Source organism: Aspergillus piperis (genome assembly GCF_003184755.1).
Source record: "Aspergillus piperis CBS 112811 unplaced genomic scaffold BO85scaffold_8, whole genome shotgun sequence".
In the NCBI taxonomy this organism is placed as follows: domain Eukaryota; kingdom Fungi; phylum Ascomycota; class Eurotiomycetes; order Eurotiales; family Aspergillaceae; genus Aspergillus; species Aspergillus piperis.
This window is the reverse complement of record NW_020291598.1, coordinates 1,526,250-1,549,515: the sequence shown is the minus strand read 5'-3', so window position 1 is coordinate 1,549,515 and position 23,266 is coordinate 1,526,250. Positions and strand designations below refer to the sequence as shown.

General features: G+C 51.0%; 5 protein-coding genes across 5 annotated transcripts; 2 read left to right on the top strand and 3 right to left on the bottom strand.

The window, feature by feature from the left end:
• The first annotated feature begins 75 nt into the window (after positions 1 to 75).
• On the top strand, positions 76 to 3,383 carry BO85DRAFT_449335 (alpha-L-rhamnosidase). Its single transcript, XM_025660144.1, has one exon. The coding sequence runs from the start codon at positions 419 to 421 to the stop codon at positions 3,185 to 3,187; it is 2,769 nt and encodes a 922-aa protein (XP_025516154.1). The 5' UTR covers positions 76 to 418; the 3' UTR covers positions 3,188 to 3,383.
• Positions 3,384 to 5,503: 2,120 nt separating this feature from the next.
• BO85DRAFT_420894 (putative anucleate primary sterigmata (ApsB)) lies at positions 5,504 to 10,554 on the top strand (the record flags this gene model as incomplete). Its single annotated transcript, XM_025657908.1, has 3 exons — positions 5,504 to 7,666; positions 7,723 to 8,358; positions 8,440 to 10,554. The coding sequence occupies 3 exons, from the start codon at positions 5,504 to 5,506 to the stop codon at positions 10,552 to 10,554; spliced, it is 4,914 nt and encodes a 1,637-aa protein (XP_025516153.1).
• A 396-nt stretch (positions 10,555 to 10,950) lies between these two features.
• On the bottom strand, positions 10,951 to 12,105 carry BO85DRAFT_520093 (nicotinate-nucleotide diphosphorylase (carboxylating); the record flags this gene model as incomplete). The annotated part of the gene is made up of 3 exons (XM_025665098.1): positions 11,881 to 12,105; positions 11,742 to 11,797; positions 10,951 to 11,683 (listed from the first exon to the last, which is right to left on the bottom strand). The coding sequence occupies exons 1-3, from the start codon at positions 12,034 to 12,036 to the stop codon at positions 10,951 to 10,953; spliced, it is 945 nt and encodes a 314-aa protein (XP_025516152.1). The 5' UTR covers positions 12,037 to 12,105.
• Positions 12,106 to 15,426: 3,321 nt separating this feature from the next.
• On the bottom strand, positions 15,427 to 16,487 carry BO85DRAFT_488033 (aldose 1-epimerase; the record flags this gene model as incomplete). The annotated part of the gene is made up of 2 exons (XM_025663495.1): positions 15,427 to 15,919; positions 15,988 to 16,487. 2 exons carry the CDS (start codon positions 16,485 to 16,487, stop codon positions 15,427 to 15,429), a joined length of 993 nt encoding a protein of 330 aa, XP_025516151.1.
• A 3,733-nt stretch (positions 16,488 to 20,220) lies between these two features.
• Positions 20,221 to 21,767, bottom strand: BO85DRAFT_298587 (Zn(II)2Cys6 transcription factor domain-containing protein). Its single transcript, XM_025655326.1, has 3 exons — positions 21,357 to 21,767; positions 21,204 to 21,301; positions 20,221 to 21,141 (listed from the first exon to the last, which is right to left on the bottom strand). Exons 1-3 carry the CDS (start codon positions 21,471 to 21,473, stop codon positions 20,433 to 20,435), a joined length of 924 nt encoding a protein of 307 aa, XP_025516150.1. The 5' UTR covers positions 21,474 to 21,767; the 3' UTR covers positions 20,221 to 20,432.
• Positions 21,768 to 23,266: the final 1,499 nt, after the last annotated feature.

The following is a 23,266-nucleotide window of genomic DNA, read 5'->3' as shown; positions in this document are numbered from 1 at the left end:
TAGTCATGTGACTCAATTAAACTATGATTGCTTAAAGTTATGTATTCTTTCCTCTTCTCCTACCAGTATTGTCTGTTATACTTCCTGGATAGGGACATCATCATAGTAATTCATTTGCGGGGAGCGTCAGGAATCAATCTCGCGAGGAGACTCACTATCTTACACCATGTCAGTTTCCCACATGCCTTGGAAGAAAATGAAGCCTCAAGGTTCATGTCTAGTGCTGGGGTGAGGTTGACACAGTATGCGGGGTTACTCCGAGCCACTTCGGGGTTTCGTGGGAATGATGCGCGAGAGGCGACTACTTGCGGTTTGTTGGCATGCATGCATCACACATAAATTTTTCTATGCTGATAAATGATATGGGTCTTTCTTGTCACTTTCTTGTTGTACTTCACTCCTTATATCTTCCCCGGCCATGACCAGCCAGATCTTGATTGAAACCCCTACAGTTGAGCAACACTCAACCGGGTTTGGCATTGGAACCGCGACTCCGCGCCTGTCATGGCGATTCCTCACCACCGACAGTAGTCCTCGCGACTGGGAGCAGACGGCCTACGAAGTGGAAGTTGTTCGTTCCGGATCTCGAAAGGAAACCTACCATGTGAACAGCAATGCATCGGTGCTGGTCCCTTGGCCCAGTGGCCCACTACAATCCCGAGAAATCGCACAGGTCCGTGTTCGGGCATACGGGTGCAGCGCCGGCGAGGAGCAGCATCGTGACTGTGCCACCGCTTGGTCTCCCTGGCGGATCATTGAGTGTGGACTACTCGACCGCGCTGACTGGGTAGCCCGGCCTATTGCCAGTCCTGAGGAACCACAGCCGGATCATCCATTACGGCCGGTGCGATTCCGTAAAGAGTTCCAAGTCCCTGCGGCAGGTACCATCGAAAAAGCTCGCCTTTATATCACGAGCTTTGGAGTATACCGCGCCTTCATCAACGGGCATCGAGTGGGTGATCAGTGTCTCGCGCCCGGGTGGACCAGTTATCGCCATCGCTTGAACTATCAAGTGTTCGACATCGCGCCCCTCCTGAATGCTGAAGGCCCTAGTGTCCTTGCGGTAGAGGTTGCAGAGGGGTGGTACGCCACTCGCCTCGGCTTCCTTGGTGGGCGAAGACAGTTGTATGGGGATCGACTGGCCGTGTTGGCACAGCTGGAGATCCAACTTGGACCTAAGGGAGACCGATTCTCCATGTGTACTGATAGCACCTGGACATGTACTCCCAGTGCCATCATCCGGAGTGAGATCTATGACGGCGAGGTTTACGATGCTCGTGAAGAGAATCCGACCTGGAACTGCTCGCTGCTTGACCAAGCCTCTCGCTGGGTGGCCGTCCGGGAACTTGACTTCCCAACCGCGGCCTTGGTGGCACCGAACGCTCCTCCAGTCCGTATCACCGAGGAGATATCTCCAGTCTCCGTCCACAAGACCCCGTCCGGTGCTACTGTCATCGACTTCGGCCAGAACCTGGTCGGCCGACTTCGCGTGCGCTCGTTGAACAAGCCCTCGGGCTCCCGCGTCTCCTTTATCCACGCCGAAGTGCTAGAGAATGGCGAGCTCGGGGTTCGACCCCTGCGACACGCCAAGTGCACCGACGAGGTCATTCTAAATGGTACAGAGCTGGTAGATTGGTCGCCTCAGTATACGTTCCACGGGTTTCGATTCATCCAGGTCAATGGTTGGGATGAAGAAAGCGATGGATCACTGCTCCTCAACATCAAGGCGCTTGTGATGCACACTGATATGACCCGCAGCGGATGGTTTTCCTGCTCGCACCCTATGGTCAATCAACTCCACACCAATGCCTGGTGGAGTATGCGTGGGAATTTCCTGTCCATTCCTACAGACTGTCCCCAGAGGGATGAACGTCTTGGCTGGACCGGGGACATTCAGATTTTCTGCCCATCGGCCAACTTCCTCTACAATACTGCTGGCATGCTGAGCGACTGGTTGCAAGATGTCGCGGCCGAGCAGCTGAGGGAGAAAGATGGCTGCGTGCCTCCATTTACAGTCCCCAATATCATTAGTGAGACCCTGTGGCCGCATACGCCGCAGGCTGTATGGGACGATGTGGTGATCCTAACGCCCTGGGCCCTCTACCGGTCGTATGGGGACAGCGACATTCTCCGCCGTCAATATGAAAGCATGCTCGCCTGGATCGATCGCGGCATCCGTCGCGGCTCAGATGGACTCTGGGACCCTGAGCTTTGGCAACTGGGAGACTGGTTAGACCCAACAGCGCCGCCCGAGGAACCTGGGGATGCACGCACCAGCGGAACCCTCGTCGCTGATGCCTATCTCGTGCACATCACCTCGGTGATGTCCGAAATCAGCCAGGTCCTCGGCCAGAGCCAGGATGCCGCACGGTTTAAGACGGACTATAATCGACTCAAGGCGATGTTCCAGGCCAAGTATATAACGGCGACTGGGTTACTAGTCGGCGATACCCAAACGGCGCTTAGCCTTGCCATCGTGTACGACCTTCACTCCACCCCTGAAGCAGCGCAAGCTGCAGCATCACGTCTCGTCCACCTCGTCCGGTTCGCCAAGTTTCGCGTCGCCACCGGATTTGCGGGCACTCCAATCATCACGCATGCTCTCACCAAGAGCGGACATCCCCAGATCGCCTACCGGATGTTGCTAGAGAAGTCTCGCCCATCGTGGATGTACCCCATCACCATGGGAGCGACGACCATGTGGGAGAGGTGGGACAGCATGCTCCCCGATGGGTCCATCAACCCTGGCGAAATGACCAGCTTCAACCACTACGCCCTGGGTTCGATCATCAACTGGCTGCACTCCACTGTGGCCGGCGTCAGCCCTCTGGCTCCAGGTTGGAAACACATCCAGGTAGCCCCGACACCTGGGCCTGCAATTCACTCTGCCGAAGCCATGTATGACACTCCTTATGGGCGACTAGAATGCCGGTGGTCGATCGAGACTGATGCAGACCGCTTCCACATGGACCTGTTGATACCGCCCAACTCTCGTGCGCGCGTGATTTTGCCGACTCGGGAGAAGTTATCACAGCCCGTTGGTTCTCGTGAAGACGGAGGCTTTTGGGTAGGTTCGGGGCGTCACAAGTTCTCAGCGATCTTCGAGTGGAAGGACTACACTAGGGACTGGCCACCGAAGCCTCTGATTCCGATTATGCGTGAACCTGAACCGGAGGATATTGCCTGAATTTCCTCTACTATCTAGAACATCTCGACCTCCTAAATACAATGGAGGCACCCCAGGTGAATGATAGACGTGGTATACCTGACTACTAGGCACTCACTAGGTTTTGGTATAATGGAAGGTATAATATATAATGCTAGTTACCTGAACAGCAAGTCATAGTCAGTCAAATCAAACTCGGCCGTAAGACAGAAAAGCATAAAGCCGAAAATGACGTACTGCTTCCATGTACATAGATCGTAGTACTAGTAGTATTATTGTCTCATAGACATTCAGCCAATACTATGACCATCATCGTTAGTACCGTGAACTACTATTCTGGTTATTTGTTTATTTATACTTATTGATCCAACAGCTTAGAAACCAATCCACACACAAGAAAACATCTACATACTACATAGTAGTACTAAGTACTGCTAGGATCCATGTGACGATCCCGCGCCGCTAAGGCATCTTCGATTCGCTGCCCGAGGCTCAAGCTCCTCGCAGATACAGTAGTATGTGAACGAGGGCAAGCGGACTCCGAGAAAACCCCAACCAATCATGAATCTAACTGAAGGGGGAAGCATTAGATAAAAACTAAATAGAGTTTCCGGACTAGACTACATTTTTTTCTGTTTATTATCACCTCTAGTATATACTTTGTTCCTATGCAGGAGGAAACAAAAAAAAGTTACCCAACTACGTCAGAATATGAGAAATGACGACGACAGATGTTTTGTTTTTTGTGTGTTGCCCAGTCAGTCATGACTCAGTTGGTAATTGCCGTGATTCTGGTTTCTGGTTCCATGGCTGTGCTCCACTGCGATTTATAATGGAATTGGAATTTGTCTGGCTGGGTTAGTCGAGGGGGGAGGGAGGGGGTATTGGTTATTGGATTAGGGGGAGGGACTGAGAAATACGAGTCTATTTGATGGAGTAGATGGATATACGGAGTACTATGGATAGATAGTGGATGGGGGAGGGGGAGAGAGAGAGAGACGTCAATAGGGGAGGGAGGAAGCGAGAGGATGAAATAGGAAAAAGGAGAAGAGTCGGTTTTATGACTCATTGTATTCATTATTAGTTAGTTGTGCTGTTTGTTCAGATCAGTTCGTTTCCTCTTCCACCGAATGGTGGTTTAGGAAATTATCGATATGATTTCTTATTCGTTAGGTGCAATTAAACTCGAACTTGCAGGGCACTACTACATACTTATCTTCTACTGGATGGGAAGATCATACACCTGACCTGAAGGAACTGCGGGTTTCGCTTTTGCCAACACAGCAACTCTCCGAGCCGGAAAAGTATGATGATGATGCTGATGCTGATGATGATGATGTCTTCTTGTTATGCAGCGACTAAAGCATAACACTGGGAATTGCGGAGGCGAAAATGTAAGTGCAAAACAGATGGGACTGACTGGACTGGACTGGACTGGAGTGGTACTTATTGACCTACATATGCTGTGCAGCGGGATTCGATGCGATCGGATCTATCTGTCTCTCCATCTATTCCCCAGGTAACTATCAGGTTTAGATCAGATTTGACGTACTTTAGTATAGTTCCTCCTTCAATAATTGGTGAATTGGTAAAGGTGGCTTAACCAGAAACGAGCGAAGTAAATACTGCTAGTACTGGGTATTTTGTTGTTGTTGTTGTTGTTTATTGTTTTTTTTTTTTTTTTTTTTTTTTTTTTTTTCCCTCTTCGACCCGGTTTTGACGAGGTTTACGTGACTGGTTGCCATGAAGTAAGAAGTTTCAGTGAAATCACCTAGGGTCTGACCCGGAAATTTGGCAGTAAAAGAGATTCCATATCCTTTTGATTGATCCCAAGGTGAATGAAGCGTTAGATCTATGGAAGACGTAATAGAGTTGTATACTAAGTAGTAACTTCTTGGTGGACGGGACCGAGCGGGCACGTGCTGATTGGGCGAAGGCACAACAACAACAACAACCATAACAACAGGAAGGTTGCAGCTGCACCACAACCTCACTCTCCCTTCGATGTTCCTGGTTTTCCATCCACACCCTCATCTCTCGCTCGCCACACTTTCTGTCCTACGCACCATACCCTCTATTATCTCTCTAATTTCACCGCAGCCACGTCTTGCTCGAGGTGGTGGTGAGCTGGCGGGCCTGGCATTGGCGCTAACCCGGCTGCCCGCCCAAGTGGGTAGCACAAGAGCCCGAGTCTAGAGTTTATCCAGTCTAGACAACCGCCGCGTTTCAGCGCCCGTTGTTCCCTAAGCTCTTACTAGTCTCCTAGTCTCCTAGGGGCTAGGATTGTCGAGCATTGCATGGTGGAGGTGGGGACAACAAACCCTCCCCCCCGTCACCATGTCGACCGCATCGCCTCAACCACCTTCCTCTCCGTCGCCTGAGTCCCCAAACGTCGCCGAACACGCGCAGCCGGTGCGCTCCTCGACATTCTCTCCACCCCCCAACCCATTACACGAAGAAGGACTCCCGGCTCTCGAAGACGTATTCCGCGATCCAACCCCTTTGATGGTGGCGGAGAACGCGCGGGGAGGTCTTTCCCCGACCACAATGGACACTCCCGCCCGAGACGGCGCTGTCGACGACCACTACGCTCATGAGGAACCGGGCGCCCTCAGTGATGCCCAACGCCATAATTCTGCAGTTGACCCATCGACGGTGGAAGACCCCGCCCATGACGATTCGAACCTGTCCCTCCCCCCTTTGCCCGACAACGATGATAGCAGCCTTTTGTTGTCCGCCGACGATGACTACCAGGAGCGAGTGGACGACCAAACCTTCATCAAAGAAAAGGAAATGCGGCGGCAGTTGATGGATATGGAGTCCAGCTTTCTGCCGGAACCTTCGACCATCGAAGTCGCAACCACGAACCGGATGATTGGTGCGGATGATACTTACTTGGTTGGAATACACGAGGAGGAGCCTGTCCCTGAAGTGCTGGAAAACACGCAGATTTCGTTCGTGCCGCCCGATGATTCTATACATGACATCGCAGCGGCCGCGGATGGCACTCACACACCTCAAACGCCCACCCCTGAGCACAGACCGGACACAGCGGAGGATTTGGACGCAACGCCTGCCGCTTCCCCCGAACAACATGGTGACAACACCACTATCCTGGAAGCGATCCCATCATCTCCTTCGGCGGCCGCTGCAGCGAGGACAAGTACCCGTAACCGGTCTACCTCATCCGAAAATGCGCCCGACACCAGCCAGATTGCTCGCGACGATGCATTTGATCGCTCTCCTGTACCGGACGCAGACATCTCACTCCAATCCAGCCATCACAAAATTCGCAGCCTATCACGCAGTGTGTCCCCTGGAACGTCGAGGCTGTTTCAGGACAACAGCGCGAATGACGCCGATACAGCCTCCCATACGAGCAGTCGTCGAAGCAACCGACCGAAGTATCTGACTAGTCGTAGTTCGGCCCATCGGCTTTCATATTCCTCGGTCACGAGTGCGGGTACAGAAATCACAAACAGTGATGCGACGTTGGGCGCCGACTACGCACTTCAATCAGGCGGTGCAGCGCCGGGCAACCCGGGTTTAGCGCATGCCGGACAGCGCAACACATTGGCCCGGTCGGTCAGCTTGGGAAGCATGGCATCAGGTATCTCGGGATACAGTGATGAGAACCTCTTTGATCGGAAGAACCCTGGCGGGACCACGGAAGGAGGCCTACAGACCTTGGATGAAGAGGAAGGCCCAACTCAGTCACGTCCGGGGTCGTCTTACCAACGGTATCAGCAACAGCAGCAACAGCAGCAGCAACAACAACAGCAACAATCAGAGCAGCGCCCTCAACAAGACTTCCATCCCGATGACGCTTCTGGACCGATGACACCACGGGCGAAACCCCAAGACACCGGATTTCCTACGGATACGGTCCTCGCAGAACGTGTCAAAGACGTGCAGGTTCCCAGCGCATTCGTGAAGCAGTTCCGGGAGGACTATGGTAGCCGTGGATTGTCGCCTGAAAAGCGGACGAGCGCCACTCCGGCCTTTGCCCGGAGTGGCCGCACCATGACGCTCAAAGAGCAAAGCAGCACCATTGACCGTCTTTCCAAGGAGAACTTTGACCTCAAGATGCGCATCCACTTCCTCAATGAAGCACTAAATCGACGCTCTGAGGAGGGCATCAAGGAGATGATCTCGGAGAATGTTGAGTTGAAGTCAGACAAGCTGAAGCTGCAGAAGGACAATCAAAGCCTGAAGCGCAAGCTGCGCGATCTCGAGAAACAGTTGAAAGACCAACAGTCCGACAAGGAGTCGATGCTGAACCATGACCCCGAAGGGTCGGACGAGGAAGACCGTGACCCCGCACAGGACGAGGAGATTCTCTTCCTACGCGAGCGGGCAGAGACATATGAACTGGAAATCGAGCGACTCCGTTCGGAAAGCATTGCCCGCGAAAGTGAGAAGAGACGACTGGCCGAGATGGTGAAATCCCTCAGTGACGGGCGGCCCATGGGATCGGATGTTGGCGCCCGGGAGGAGAGGGTAAGTACTGGATTATCCCTTTGTGCATTCTGGACGCTGATTGTTTGTTACCGCAGGATATGTGGAAGGACATGCTGGAGGCCGAGACGGCGGCTCGCGAGCAGGCAGAAGAGGAAAATAAGCGGCTGCGCGAAGAGACCCTGCGCTTGAAGAACGAGATGAACTTCCCTGTCGTCGCCGCGCGAGTCGGGCAACGCGACAGAATTGGCTCAATGGCCTCGTACTCTGCGGCGTCCGAACGAGACTTCAGCCGCGATCCCCATACTGTTAGCTCATCCAGCTCGACGCTGGTGATGGAGTTGGAACTGCTCAAGCAAGAGAATGCGGAGCTGAGAAAGGAGGTGAGCGCTCAGACCTCGATGCTCACGTCCCGGAACCGGGAGAAGGAGCGGTTATACCAGGAGATTGAAGAGCTCAAACTTGGTCAACGCCGGGATGGGACTCGATCGGTTGCCGGCGACAGCATCTTCGATCGCTCGGCGTCCCGGGCACATGGTCGGCCCTCTTCGCGCGCCAGCGATGGCACGGGTCAATCGCCGAGCGACGATGCCGAACGCGAAGACCTAGAAACGCGCGTAGGCCAGCTGCGCGACCAGGTGTCGGCTCTGAAGCTTGAAAACCAATCTATTCGGGAGCAGCTGGATGAGGTCAACCAGGATTATGACTCGCTGGACAAGGCATATCAGGCCGACGTCGATGAGGCGGAAGAAGAGATCTCGAACCTTCAACAAATGGTACAAAATCTCCGGCAGGAGCGCGACCAGTCCATGCAGATAGCCGAAGAGCGCGATGAAGCATTCCAAAACATCCGCGCAGAAGCTCAGGAAGAGCTAGACGCCATGAGTGAGGCTCTAGAGCAGAAGGTAGAAGAGTGCCAGCGATTGAGCGAAGAAGTGCGTGTTCAGGACGAAAACCTTCGGGCACTCCAGGCTGAGATGCGCTCAGCTAGCGAGGGCATCATTCGGCTTGAGGAAGATGCACAGAACAATCTCCAGCGGTACAAGGCCGTCCAGCAGGAACTGGAGGACTGCAACCGCGAGATGGAGTCGCTGGAGAAGGATCTCTATGAGGCTAACACTAAAGTACAACGGCTCACCGTGCAAATTGAGTCGAGTCAGAATGAGATTGCGTTCCTCCGCGAGGAGCAGGATGGCGACAAGATCAAGATCGGAGATCTTGAATCGGAGCTCAAGTCCTACCAGCTCAGCCTGCAAAGCGAGCGCGACAAGACACGCGAACTCGAGGAACGGTTGGCGGAGGAACGGCACCAGCGTGAAGTTGTGGGCAGCAAAGAGAAGCAAGAGGTGCAGCGCATTGTCAACGAGCTGAACCGTGAGGCGACCTCCGCCAAGGAGGAGAACCGCAAACTTAGGAAGAACCTGTCGGCGCAGGAAATTGAAGCCGCCACCTGGAAAGAGCGGTTGCTGGACTTGGAAAACAACCTACGAGAGACGCTGGGTGATCTAACCGGCAGTCGCTCTAGTCTGATTTCCAACATCATGAAGCTGCAAAAGGAGCTGGAGTCGACGGCCTTGGAGCTCGAAAGCACGCGAGCCAAGCTGGACGACAAAGAGTCGCTTCTGCGCAACCGCGATGCGCTGCTGGAGAGTCATGGGTTGGAATCGCGCAAGCTGGCCGAGCTGCTGGACCGCGAGCGCCATGCCCGCCGTGCCGACAAGCAGTCGTTCGAGCAAGCTCTCAAATCCCACCACCAGGCCTCGCGCACCATCACGCAGAACAACTCGCGCATCTCGGAGCTGGAGAATGCGCGTAATCAAGATCGCAAGCGCTTCACCACTCTGGAGCAGCAGTTCCGCGACCAGCTGAGCGAGCGCAACGTGATGCTCCTAAACATCTGGAAACGCCTGTCAGCCATGTGCGGACCTGACTGGGCGCATTCAAACAGCTTGATCAACGGCAATCTCCCCAGTCAGGAGGTCATTGGCAACATCCTCTTCTGGCCCGGGTTTAGCCGCAATCTTCTGCTCGCTGTGAAGACCGTCGAAAGCGTTATCTCGGGCTTCAAGTCGCGCATCAAGGGTGTTGAACGGGACTTAACCAAACAGTACCAGATGCTGGAGCATACCTTCAGTCTGCGCGTTAAGAAGCTTGACCGCCTCGAGGAGTCCATGATGAACATGCGCGCACAACAGCACAGCCGGAACCAGTCCGGGATGTCTCCTGAGATGGCGAAGCTCCGGGGTGAGAACCGGCTCTTGAAGGCCGAGCTGAACCTGCTTCAATCGCACTCACGCAGCCGGGGACCTGCCTCTGCGGCCGTCTCCGCCGCCGCTGTTGGCATTGGATCCAACTCCCCACGGTCGCCGACACGTGCGCTGAGCCTAGACCCTGGAGCCGATGCAGAACCAGGCTCTCTGATCCGTCATCATTCAGCAGTCGAGAAACCCGCCCCGTCGCGTGGTCTGTCGCGGAGCGCCACCACTGGCATCCCTCAACCCTCGCATTCGGCCTCGACAACCTCGACGGCGACGCTCGCCAATGATGGACCAGGAGCATTGGTGCAAGGTTCTCGCTCCCGACATATGTCCGCTGACCCGGGGAGTAATGAGAAGTGGATCCAACGCTTGCATGAGCTGGAGAAGCGATTGAAGGCCGAACGGGAGGCTCGCCTTCTGGACCGAAGCGGCGCACGGCGGCGCCTGGAAGAGCGCGATGCGGAGAACCAGCGACTCCGCGCGCAGCTCGAGCGACAGCATGTACGCAAAGAGCTATCCGCGGGCACGTCGACCGATGAGGACGTACGCGCGCGTGGTCAACGGCGGCTCGAGGGGTCAGACCCGGGCACGAGTGACGGATATGATCGGCGTCGGGACGATGAGATGAGCTCGAGCGAAGGCGAGGGCATCTACGTTGACATTGAGGTCTGAACGTAGCCTTAGGGGGTGAGGTGGGGGTCGTGGGCCATGGTCGTTGGGCGTATTGGGCGTTCCAGTGCAAGGCTTGCGAGTGCTATTCTTTTGGAAGATGTTCTAGTCCACCTGGTGTTCATAAGGGCTCTTTTGATGTTCTTATCATTGCATGTATCATATACCCTTCGGTTCATTCTTCGGTTCGTCTTCTTTCTTGGACATTTGCCATCTGGGCATTGTGTATTGAACGCGTTGGTTAAGCCAGATAGCAATGGCACCGAGACACATGTACATAGACATGCAGGATGATTCTGTTGATTTCTGGCACAGCTATCCGTAGGCTGCGTCTTCATCCGGAGTAATACAACTATCTAGCAAGTAGGATATACACATCACATCATCAAAATCTGCCCACTACCGCAACGACACCTTCAGAGAGAAATCGACAATGCCGGTTCCCTGATGAATCGAACTCGTCGACAAGATATCCACATCCGGACAAGCATAACGAGCAGCATTCTGCTCATTCAACCCACCACTAACCTCAACCAAAAACGCCTTCCCCTTCCCAGCCCAAGTAGTCTTCAACTTCCGCGCTGCATCCCTCACCCCCTCTGGCGTGAAATTATCCAACATAATCACATCCGCACCCGCCTTAATGGCCGCATCCGCCTCCTCCAAACTCCGACACTCGACCTCAACCTTCGTCGCGAACCCCCCGGCCGCCTTCGCCGCCTGCACCGCCCTCGGGATCGCCCTCACAATCGACCCCTCCTCCACCGCCTCCTTATCGCCACCATCCTTAGCCGCCGAGTTATTCGCACACGCCCACACATGGTTATCCTTCAACATGGTCATGGCACTGAGATCATGACGGTGAGGGTCCGCCCCGCCAACGAGAATACCATATTTCTCGACGACTCGGAACCCAGGGGTCGTCTTGCGCGTGCCGGCTAATGTGCCCGGCCAACTGTGGCTGCGGAGGATGGATACTAGGGTGGAGGTCTTGGTTGCGATGCCGGAACAGCGTGCGAGGATGTTGAGGGCGACGCGCTCGCCCAGTAGGATCTTGCGGATTGGGCCGGTGACGGTCGCGCAGTGGGTGATTGGTTTGATAGGGGTGGTTTCGGTGATGTGCCATGTTACTCTGTAGAGGTTTCTTTAATATAGGGTCTTGGTGATTGGAGTGGAAGGGGGGAGCGTACGAGCATCCTAGTTGGGAGAAGACTTCGTCGAAGAAGGGGACGCCTGCGAGGATACCCTAGATGTGTTGAATGTTATGTTAGTATGGATTGTTTCGGGTAAGTGGTGCCTGGTGGTGGTGGTGGTGGTGGTGGTGGTTACCTCGCTCTTTCCTAGTAATCGTGCTTCGCCTTCGGATTCCCCCACTACGAAACCGCCATAGTCGAAGCTGGGACAGTCTTCTTCGAGCCAGTCGGCGATGAGACGCTTGTAGTTGCCTGGGAGGAGGTGACGGAGGTCACCGTATTGGGAAGCCATTGTGGTATGTAGTGATGTTGTTGTTGATGTATATGTTGGTTGGAGTTGCTTGGGGGAAAATGATGGAGATGAAGCTGGAGGAACCAAACCCCGCGCGGGGCACATCGGAGTTTCGGCGCATGGCATCGGGACCCTCCGGGTTGCGGTTGGTTTGTTTGGTGGTCATGTGATTTGTATACACAGGATAGGGATTCATGTTTATGTTTATGGTATTAACAATGGATGATAGTTTACTGTAAGATATCAATATCCCGTCTTACATGATTCAAGGGTAAATATCACCTCGTATATGATACTCCATCAACATTAATAATGGGTGGAAGTATACTCCCCCGAATGCAGCAAGCAAAGTATGAATACGAACACGAAGTCGACGACACATCCAACCCATGGACCCAATTACCAGTGATACGTAGCTTGTCTACTAAGCACAGCTCCACGGCTAGACCTGGATTCCATTAATCCGAGCACATAAAGTCTCAGGAAGCTGTCGTTGTTTACTGGACGGAAGGATTTCAAGCTTTGACACGACAACCGGGGGAGCTTACATGCAAAGTAAACATCTACTCAGCCTCAACGATGGTGTTGGCAAGAGTTACTAACATATGGATACGTTAATGCTGGCGTCATGAGCTGACATCAGTTCTGAAACCCCCTGTGGGCTTTGTCCAACTTCTTTCTACTAGCGATGGATGTGCACTGCCTTGTTTAATCTTGGGTGACTACAGGCAGCACAATTCTTGACATATGGGGTACAACAGGGGGGCGGGGGGAAGAGGGGTATTGGCAAGAAGTTGTAAGGTATAGCTGTCATGGATGTATTACTGAATGTAAGTAAGTTAGTAATTAAGTATTAGAGTATCAACGACACAGGGGATACCTTCCAACATTCATCCATATATGAAGCTGACTTGGATAGTAGTAGTAGTAGTAGTAGTAGTAGTAGTTATGAGCTACAACCCAACATGAGCAAACAAATAGCACTAAACTATATTAGCTACCTCCAAGATATGTCAAAAGAAATATGCACACAACTCGGCACCCGATCACCTTATGCACCTACTGCATGTGACATCTACCCAAGACCTCTTATCCCACACAACCCTTACCTACTACTCCATCCCACCTGCAAAGGCCATCATATGGCATTTACTAGTTACTTCAGAAACAGTGAGGGGAATGCGCGGGGTAATCAGTAGTAGTAACTCCAAAGTAACTTATGTATTAACTGGACAAGGATGCCCGCAGCTCAAACCCCCAGATAGTTTCAAGCAAAAGTAGTACAAACCCGTCACACAGACCAGCCACCTGGTTGCTAACTATGTATCTGTACATGCATGGATATAAGGGGGGTTACAAGGAGATGATCATCGCCTTTGCAATCTCATGCACCTGATCGTGTGATGGTAGTATTTATATTTTAGTGTTGGTGTGCTGTGCTTAGCTTGGTTGCTGTGATGTGTTGTGTTGTCCCTGTGCACGCCCGGGGGGGTTGGGTGTGTGGGATGGAATTTTGACTCCAATTCGGGGTTTAAGCATACTACTACAACAAAGAACGGGATGGGGCATGCCAGGGGGGTTGTCTAGAAAATTGGAGAAATTCTTCATGATGATACTCGAATACTTACTTAACGCCTATGAGATCCATCCTATTCACAAAGTGTATATATTACCCTTTCTTCCACTGTAGTTGTAGCAGTCAGTAGGGGGATGGTCAACTACTTACAAAATAATCACAGTATCCGTCCACACACACACCAACACTAAATCCAGCATAAACTTAATCCTCCCTATAATATGCATTATATGTTCCCCTCTCCCTCCCCCATTCTAGCCCGTAAACAACTATGATCACCATGCCAAGCTTCACCGGAAATCTACTGTCGGTGCCCGAGAGCGAGCGAGAGAGAGAGAGAGAGAGAGAGCCCCGGTATCATTACAGTATCCGAAACATTTCCGTTGTGTTTTGATACCGTATATAGTACATATGTATATATACAGTATTTACCGGGTTTTGGGCTGGAAACACTGATACATGATGTAATTATGCACAAGTTATGCAGTCTGCGCAGGTCCTCGTGTATATACTACTTTACTATACCCTGAGCTATATGCATATAGATATAAGATGAATCTTATATTATACACGCACACACTGTATAACATAAACTCATCCAGCAGAATTGATCCCCTTTCCCCCCCTAACATTTCTCCAGAATTATTTCCGGCATCTTAATACTACCGACCACTCCCCAATATAGAAGACTGATTGATTACTGTGTATATCAAACGCTAGAACCCAATAGCGGGATTCCAGAAACTCTTGGCAAATAATCAGGAACCACCATATTCCCACTCATACATACACCCACGATGAGTGAATTTCCCAAGACGATCCCACACTCAATCAATCAACACTATACCTCTTACCAGCCACATTTCAGTAGTATACAATTTTTAATTCTTTCCTGGATGTATCGATAGCTTGCTTGGCTCAAACTTAAGCTGCCGGCCAATGCTGATTAATGCATTATCATCATTAGTAACCCCCTCAGCCAGCCCATGGAAACTTCCAGTCCGGGACGGAGACTTTTTTTTTTTCTTCTTGTCTTCACTAGTGAGTCAAATGTAGCAGCACGGAGACTTTTTCTTGCTCAAACTAACTAACTACATACTAACTAGTCTACACACACTTCACACGGAGAGGCAAGAACCACTGCGGATATTGCGGATATAACGGTCCAATCCCGGTGCCTCAATACCCGCACCTTAACTAGGGGATGTTTTGGGTTAGGTCGGTTGGTCCCATCTGTACAGTTGCGCGGAAAATGAATTGATTGATTATTGCTAGTTTAGTCTGACAATGCCCGATCTGGTAATGGGTGTGGATCTCCACATGCGAATATCCACCTACCTGAGGCTTTTTCATTCCATAGAAACACCACAATCCATCACTGTTTGCCTTCTGCTTCAGGTGGATCTCCTCCATACGCCCGTTTCGTTTCAATCTGGGCTTTGCTCTTGCTTGCTAGACCCGCTTCGGATACATATCACGGGTGATAAGGATAAATCGGCACGCTGTGATCATGTGATGCGATGGATAATCGGATGATTGCCAAGACATTTTTTTCAGATCAAAAAGAAAAAATGATTATTGTCGAGATTTTTTCTGGCTAGTACATATTAGATCAGCGGAATTAAAAGACGGAGAGTTCCGTAGTTCTAGATAGGAATGGATGTCCCTGCCTCGGCGACGTACGTCCACGCCCATGCCGAGCCTAGGCACTAACTAATCTCTCCACCGATCGGCCGTTTATTAATTCCCTGTGGCATGACTCTTTCCCGGTAGTTTACCTCGGGTTCTCGTTGTGGTTCTGGTTCTGTTTTGGTTCAATCCCTCCAGGCCTTATACACGATGGTGCTACCGTACTTCTGCCCCTTCGGGAGAACGACCGTGTGCCGCCATCTGGGCTCATTGACCGCATTGACAAACCGACTGGGCTCGATGCAGAACCCCGCAAATGGGCCCCGACTCGGCTTCCCGTCTGTTTCGGGTACATCGATGCCTTGGCCTGTGTAAAATTGGAATGCCGGCTCCGTGCTGTGCACTTGCAGGTGCAGGCGCGTGTCTGGGTGCTGGAACTCGGCCAATAGGCGGAGGGACTCACTCCGCGTATCGAGGGGAACGCGGGACAGGTCGCGGTCCATCACGAAGACGTCGTCGAATTGGTTCTGCGGGCCGAAGGTGAACTCCTTAGTGACTTCGCTGGGGTAGGGCTCGATGGGGCCCAATGGGATGCCGTTCTCTAGTGGTAGGTAGTCCTGTGTTGATAATTTACTGAGGGTGCCTTCGGTGGTTGGGCCGCCGTTGAGGTTGAAGTAGCTGTTGGGACGGTCAATATTTAATCGCCCAATTGATGCAGTGGAAAAAGAACAAAAGGGCAGACATACCTGTGGTTGGTCAAGTTAACAACCGTCTCATTGCACTCATCGCCCACCAACTCAGCCTCATATTCAATCTTCAGCACCGACGTAGTCTTGCCATTCTCCACCTCCTCACTCGTGGTATAGTAGACCCTGAACTCCACCGTGCCCGGGTATCCTGCCTCCCCGTCACGGCTCAGATAAGTATACAGCAGGGTAGTCTTCCCATCGCGGTTTAACACCGTTGGACCATCGAATTCGCAGCGACCCCATCCGCGACTCCCTCCGTGCAGCGCATTGGGAGGGTCATTCAGTTCGAGCTGATACGACTGTCCATTGAGGTTCTGAATAACACCGTCTTTGATGCGGTTGGCAACACGTCCGATATTCGCGCCGAACCAGGGCGAGTTGTGCTTCTCGTAGGCTTCTTTCGTGGTGAAACCCTGCACGATGTTTTGTCCGTCCACGTTGAATTCCTGGATGATGGCGCCGAGGGACAGGAACTTGGCGGAGGTTTTGTCGCTCATTTTGACTAAGTGCGCTGAGTTTTTACTAAATCTCTGATCTTTCTAGTGAGTCGGACGTGTCTAGTGAGGGGCAATTGAAACTTTTCGATGGGAAAAAGGTAAGAACGTCGTCGATATATGAAGAGGGGTGGTCACTCACTTTCCGCCCGCTACCCCGCAATTCTGCTCCAACTGGAGAAGTCGCGACCAATACGACAGAGGCTCACGCTGAAGAGCTTACGTGCTTCAAACACTAGGATTGGTGCAAAGATAAGGTAGATAGACCCTTCTTACTGCGAGGTTCATTTAAACTCGGTTAAATTTCCCAGGATCCCCATGCCTGAATGCCATCTTGAGCCTTGTTCTTCTCGCATATTAGGCTAAACCGCACTTCGTAGCATGTGGTGGATTTGCCGAATCGGGTAATCTTCCGGATGATTTATGCCTCAGGCATAAAGATACCGCCATGTCAGTAGAGTGAGTAGTTCGATCATAGCTATCCATAGCTTGGACTGGTTATGCTTCAAATCAATCTGTGGCTGGTCGGAGCTTCATCATATTAGTAGTTTAACACCTTATACTAAGGTTTTGTTTTAGACATCGTGATCAAACTAGTCCCTTGGCTTGACTACCTGCCATTCCTTCCGGCGGGATACTGCTTACGCTATGAGAGGAGCAGCGTGGGATGGATCGAGAGTTAGCTAACTAGTAGTCGGCATCCCACTCTCTTCCTCACTTCCATCACGCAAGCAATATCCGGGGTCTTAAATCGAACAAGAAATGGGAAGCTACCATCCCAGTCCATAGTAGACTACAGTGCACGCTCACTTCCCCATCGCCGAAAGGGTCCCCGCAATTTTTGGATGGTTAATTATCTGACACAGCAATGACTCATTCGGAAGGGCTTGCGAGATGCGCCAATTTGACCGTTGAACGGCTGCAGGGACCAAGCTCCTAAATCCTTAATGTTACTTAGTATAACTAAGTTGATGGTTACTTAATAGTAGCAAGCACTCAGTGGGAGGGCCGCAGGTGGGATTAGGTTACGAGATGGATTTAAAAACAGACAAAACAGCGAGACAGACCGTAAATACCCGTATGTCATGTCATACCATAACATACTGCCAACCAGTTACTCCTAGTGCCGGATGACAATACGCGCAGGTCCGAAACGTGGAGTTAAGGCGAACGACCGCTCCGAAGCTGACAAGAAGGTTCCATCAGTCAATTGAACTTACGGTCACTCAACTAATCAATTCCAGCCGTAACTAACTGAAACCTCGGATCGGTCTCCGCGGAGCTTGGGGCTTCCGTGCCGAGTCCGTAATCCGCTGATTCAGCGCTTTTAACCCAAGTGTGGAAGCGAGAACAGGATACTTCCTCTTTTATTATTCAATCACAAGAATGAATGTATTGGAATAGAATGGGATAGTGTGAACCAAGTTTCATCTATAATTGAGACGATCTTTTTCCTTCATTCCTCTGTGGGTTCAACCCCTGAGAAAGACCATACTGTGGCGGCACTCTTGCCACCTAAGCAGCCCTATCTTGTAATAGTAGCTCTTTGCTTTTTGATAATCCCGTCCCTACATACGGTAGTTGATTAGTACTTGGTTTAGCCACGGCAATTGAAATAGATGTAAAAATGCTTTTGCTGGGCATTCATCTCATCCCATTCTTGCATTTGCATTTGCAACTTGGCTGAATTGGCATATGCCATATGGCATATGACCTCGTAAGAAGCACTACACTAATTAAAAATCGTGCGGCCCCCGGGAATCGCAAGAACCATTGCATCGGCATTCGGCATTGCTAAAATGAACCCCTTATGTAAATAGATACTACACAACACTAAGAAGTATCGGGAACCCCTATACCATGCATTGATAGACAGCCGGGTCCCGTGCCATTAGAGTAACTCCGAGAGAGATGTTCTCCGGGAGTAACTGACTGCTTTGTACCAATAGGACATGTGATGACAAGCATGCCATGGTGGCTGTTGGAAATCCTGATCTCAGCATGAGTTCAGGATTAGAAATCCGTCGATCGGGCTGTACTGTATAGTGGCTGAGCGGTCTAACCCCATATCAAAGCGTCCATTGTCCACTTGACAACAACATTACCACACCCTGATGTGAGCGCTGCATGCAGATGTTCTGGGGAAAGTGTGTGTTGGTGGTCCGCTATGACTACTGACTAGTCCACAGTAGTGGTAATGCAGTGACCTACTGACGGGCCCCCGGGGGTGCATTACCCGGTTGGGAGTCGCTAGCCCTCCCATTATTTGGATGATTATTGCCAGACAAGACAATTGCTTTTGTGTCTTCAAAGGGGCTGACTGGATCCCATCCGTGCTCTACTCCGTAGATATACCGCAGTTAACCCTCACAGTCCAGTCTTGTCGGGAAGAGGGACCATGAATGGGGCTATCTCTCCATTTTGGGGAACCAGTGTCTATCACCTGGATCAGGGAGACGGAGCGGAATTAGGGAGATGGGGACCCGTGAAGAAAAGAAATTATAGGGAAAAAGAAAAATAAAAAAATAAAAAATCGTAGTTCTACACGTGGAACAACAGGAGATGGACAGCTTCCATTGCCAGTAGAATATCACGTCGAATCCTCCGTAATCCGGAGGGAAATCAAGGTTCAGTCCCTTCCTGGCAAAGAGTGGGCGTAGTCCGATGGGAACTCGGATGTCGAACCAGGTAAGCGATGCTATTGCCTGGGCACTGGCACACCACTGACACACGGTCGGGAGGTCGGCATTTCGGCCTGTGTGCTGGTCCGCCCGTGGCTGACCAGCAATATCCACTCAACTGTCTATCCACAGAACCAGATGAGGCAAAGGCTCCATGGAAGGAAAAGAAGAGACGGAAATAAGAGAAGAAACAACAGGAAAAGGCAGCAATGGGTAAAAGAAAAAATCTCTCCCCCTTCCCACTCACTCATCGCTCCCCACTAGCGGGTGTGTGGGCTGGGCTGGGCTCCGTCGTGCCAGACCCAAACATCAAATTGGGCTCCGTCGTATCGAGGGTGGAGACTTTTGGACCCTCTTCGTTTTTTCATGGGGATCCATCGGCCAGGGAGACTTGTTGTTCATGAATTTCTTGTTCAGTGATCAGGTTCCCCCCTCTTGACCACCACAGGAAATATTGTTGCAGGAGGGCAGTAGGGTTCACTCGACGTGTCACGATCTACCTCGTATCCCCATCGGAGGCGCGTGAGTGGTCCAGCCAGTCCAGATGTGGCCGGAGATAAGGTAGAGCTGTCACCGGCCTTTAGGATTTGATTATCCATGACGTCCTCCATCACCGCATTAGTCACTCGTGAGCGGTTGGAACGTCATCTGGGCTTAACGAGCAGAGAAAAAAGGTTCCTGGCCTCGGCAGTCGGTCTCCGTTGGCCGATACGCCCTGCGCCCTAGGCCAAAGTTCGGCCTCTTCTCGGACAAAGGTTGAAGTAGTCCATAAGTAAATAAGAAGAATGGAGAATAAATAGTATATTTTCAATGTCGGGGACATAAGAAATGACATATAGAACATCCGAAACTAAAAACCAGCATCGGCAAGTATCCACGCAAAAGCATCCTCATCCAAGTAAAGAGAAAACCAACCGCCCTGCCTGTTCAAGCCTCCCAATGTTTTGTGTAAACTCCAACTCCCAAACACCTCGGCGCCTTCATCATCAAAGATGTATAAACCAAAATAATATGTAGAGGATGCTGTCCCCACAGGAAGAGAATAAGAAAGAATGTGATGCCAGTCACCCAAAAGAATCCAACAATGTACAGCTTATCGATTATCCTTCTGAAGGAAGGAGAGTGCTGCCATATGTTCAAAAAGCAGTCCAATGTCGAAATGTAGCATGTATATAATACACGCGTTACGTCGTACGGCGTATGCAAAACAAATGTCAGACAAAAGAGAGACATTAATATGCTAAATTTCGTCGTATCGAAGGGTGTCTCAGGTCGATGCGATCTCGGGCGCATTGGCATTCAAGAACTGATTGATGTCTTCATAGTCGCCTTTGGTGTCCATATACGACGAAGAGGAAAGCATGCAGCTCATCGGTAATTGACGGTTGAACATCGGCGAGGGAACCTGATCGTCAAAGGACAGATTCGTATAATCGGATGCGCCTATTAGATCCATATCGTCGAAAGCGCCAAAGTTATTGTTGGGCCACTGTTGCGGGGTCTGGAGGGCGAGGGGATTCACGACGCCTTGCATGGTCATGGGCGCAACGAAGGCGGGATTTGTCGGTGCCATTTGAGGCTCTGATTTGATAGTGGGGCCTTGCGTTTGTGACGGTGTGCTAAAGCTGGATTGCGTACTCGAGAGCTGACGAGCAAACGGGTCTGAGAAGCGGGAGGGCATGATAGGCGACTGCGCACTTTCTGAGCTACCGTCGGATGACTCCTGGCGTTGCATGTGTCCGGAATTCTGCCTCCAGAGATCTTGCTGCATAGCCTCAGTGTTCTCTTCGAAGCGCTCACCCTTGGTCTGGTCCAAGGCGCCAAGTCGCGTAAGCAGATCGTGTGTTAGAGGATGGCCGTTAGGCTCGCATTTCAAGGGCTCTCCCGGCCAGCCTTCGCCCTCCAAGGCGCGACGGTACATTTCTTGCAGGCCATTGACGAGCCACGTTTGTTGCTGTTCAAGCATCTCGACATAACTAGAGGCGGCGGTAAGCCAGGTTAGCTATTGATACAACATGTCGGTTGGGTGCAAGCTCACCCCTTGGGGTACACTTTGTCGTGAGCCTTCTTCCTCTCGCCAAAGACACAGATGGCATTATCTGTCCTGCACCGACCACATGGGTTGGATCCGTCACACTGCACCGGGTCAGTGCATCAGGACAAGCTGATGCTTGAGCATGACTTGGCTTACCTTGGATTTCTTCAGTCTACACCGATCGCATGCCTTACAGACCCTCTTTCGGACATTACCGTCCGAATGTGAGTGGTCGGAGGTAGGTGATGATTGGCGTGCCGTCATTGTGCGCATATATATACTTATGAAGATGAGGGAGGTTTGGTTGCGGGTATTGAAAGGCAGATGTGGCCAGAGAAATCAAAAGAGTATCTCCCCAGTCAAGAAAAAGGTGAAAATTAAAAAGAGTATCGAAAGCGCGAGTTCCAGTTGCGGTGGTTAGTTTTGTAGGGTAACTAGTCGCGGTTTGCTTTTTCTCTGTTCTTTCGAATTTTCGTTTCCCTTTCTTTTTCTTATTGCTTTTCTTATGCCTTGTCCTCGCCTATACCTTTTTCTGTGGTGCGGTGTTGCAATGATCAGTGATCGACAATACGTAAGATTGGTCGATGATATAACGAGGCCGGATGGATAAAGGTAAAAGAAGGTGTAATGAGCAAGAGAAGGTTCAGAGGGTCGAGCCAATGCGAGAGCTCGATCGAGACAACCGCATGTAATGATAAATGATCAAGTTGAACGGTTCCAAGGACAGGATAGCGTTACAACGATCCACCGGTGGTTGGGCTAAAGGCAAGGTGTGTAGTAGTGAATGGTGTGGTAAAGAGGAAGTATATCTGGGAGGGAAAAGAGGCCAGGCTTGACCAAACCGGGAGGGTCGAAGCTCTTTTAACTAGATATAAGGGAGGAGGAGTAAGACGAGGACGACGTAAAGTCAGAGTGATGATGATTGATGATGATGATAATAATAATAATTGCTACTCCAGATGGGCCTGGATGATTATTTATTCGAATTAGTCTAGTCCCCATGGATTTCTTTTTTATTTTTTTCCTTTTCATTTTTATTTTTATTTTTTGATTAAAAATAATAGTAAGGTTGGCGGTCCTTCACGTAGGAATGGTCGCCGTCTTACCCTTGGGATTATTGACGCAGTCCAAAGGAACCAGAATGGATCGGGTCTGGCGGCGCTGGCCGATCATTGGCCGGCCGCTAGAGGTCTGGAGGTTTATGCAGTGGGGCCCTTTTTCTCTGTACGGTATTGATCTCGTATTAACCGTTCCCTCCAAACTTGCACTGTATCATTCATAACTTTTCCTGGTACTACTACATGAACTAACCTAAACCAACTGCTTGCTTGCTGCCTGGCTATCGTCACACTTGTCCACTTCTTTGGGGAGACAGCGGAAAAATCTTTCTACATGAACCGGGTTAAATTCAAGGCACATATGAATTTTAAGATTTGATCCAACGTGGTGCTCCAAAGTTTCACCTGCCTCTGCAGCCACAGCGTGTCAATTCCTTGCCCATACTATTATAAGTTGGTACCTCTGAGTGAACTGAGGATAGCGCTTTCCATACTGTGTAACCATACGTCATAACCAATACGTGGATGAACCCTGCGGCCGTTTGTATGTAAGGTATTTTACATGATACGGAGGAACAGGTTGAACGGATAACGGAAGTAACCAGCCCAGGCGGACGTGCTGATTGCCTGAATCGGCATCGGAGACTGCTTGACTCGGACCTCGGAGGTGCCAACTTCCTTTTTGTGCTTTGCGTGCTTTGGGGAAATTTCCTCATTGAGATATATTTCCTTTTTATTTCCCTCATGTTGGGAGGGGCCCCCAAAACGATTTAAAAACCTCAATGGCCCACCTCAGGCCGTATATCCGATCGGGACTCTGGACAGGTACCTCCCATGTCTACACTCTACGGGGGTTTCCCTTCATGTACCGTAGGTGTCTGCCTTGGCTAGGGAGGCCCTACTTTTGGACTACTATAAGTCTACCTAGGGTGTGGAAAAGATCTTTGGAGGAACTAAAAGAGGGGGTGGGAATACGTGGACAATTAATCACGAGGGAGAACTTAGATA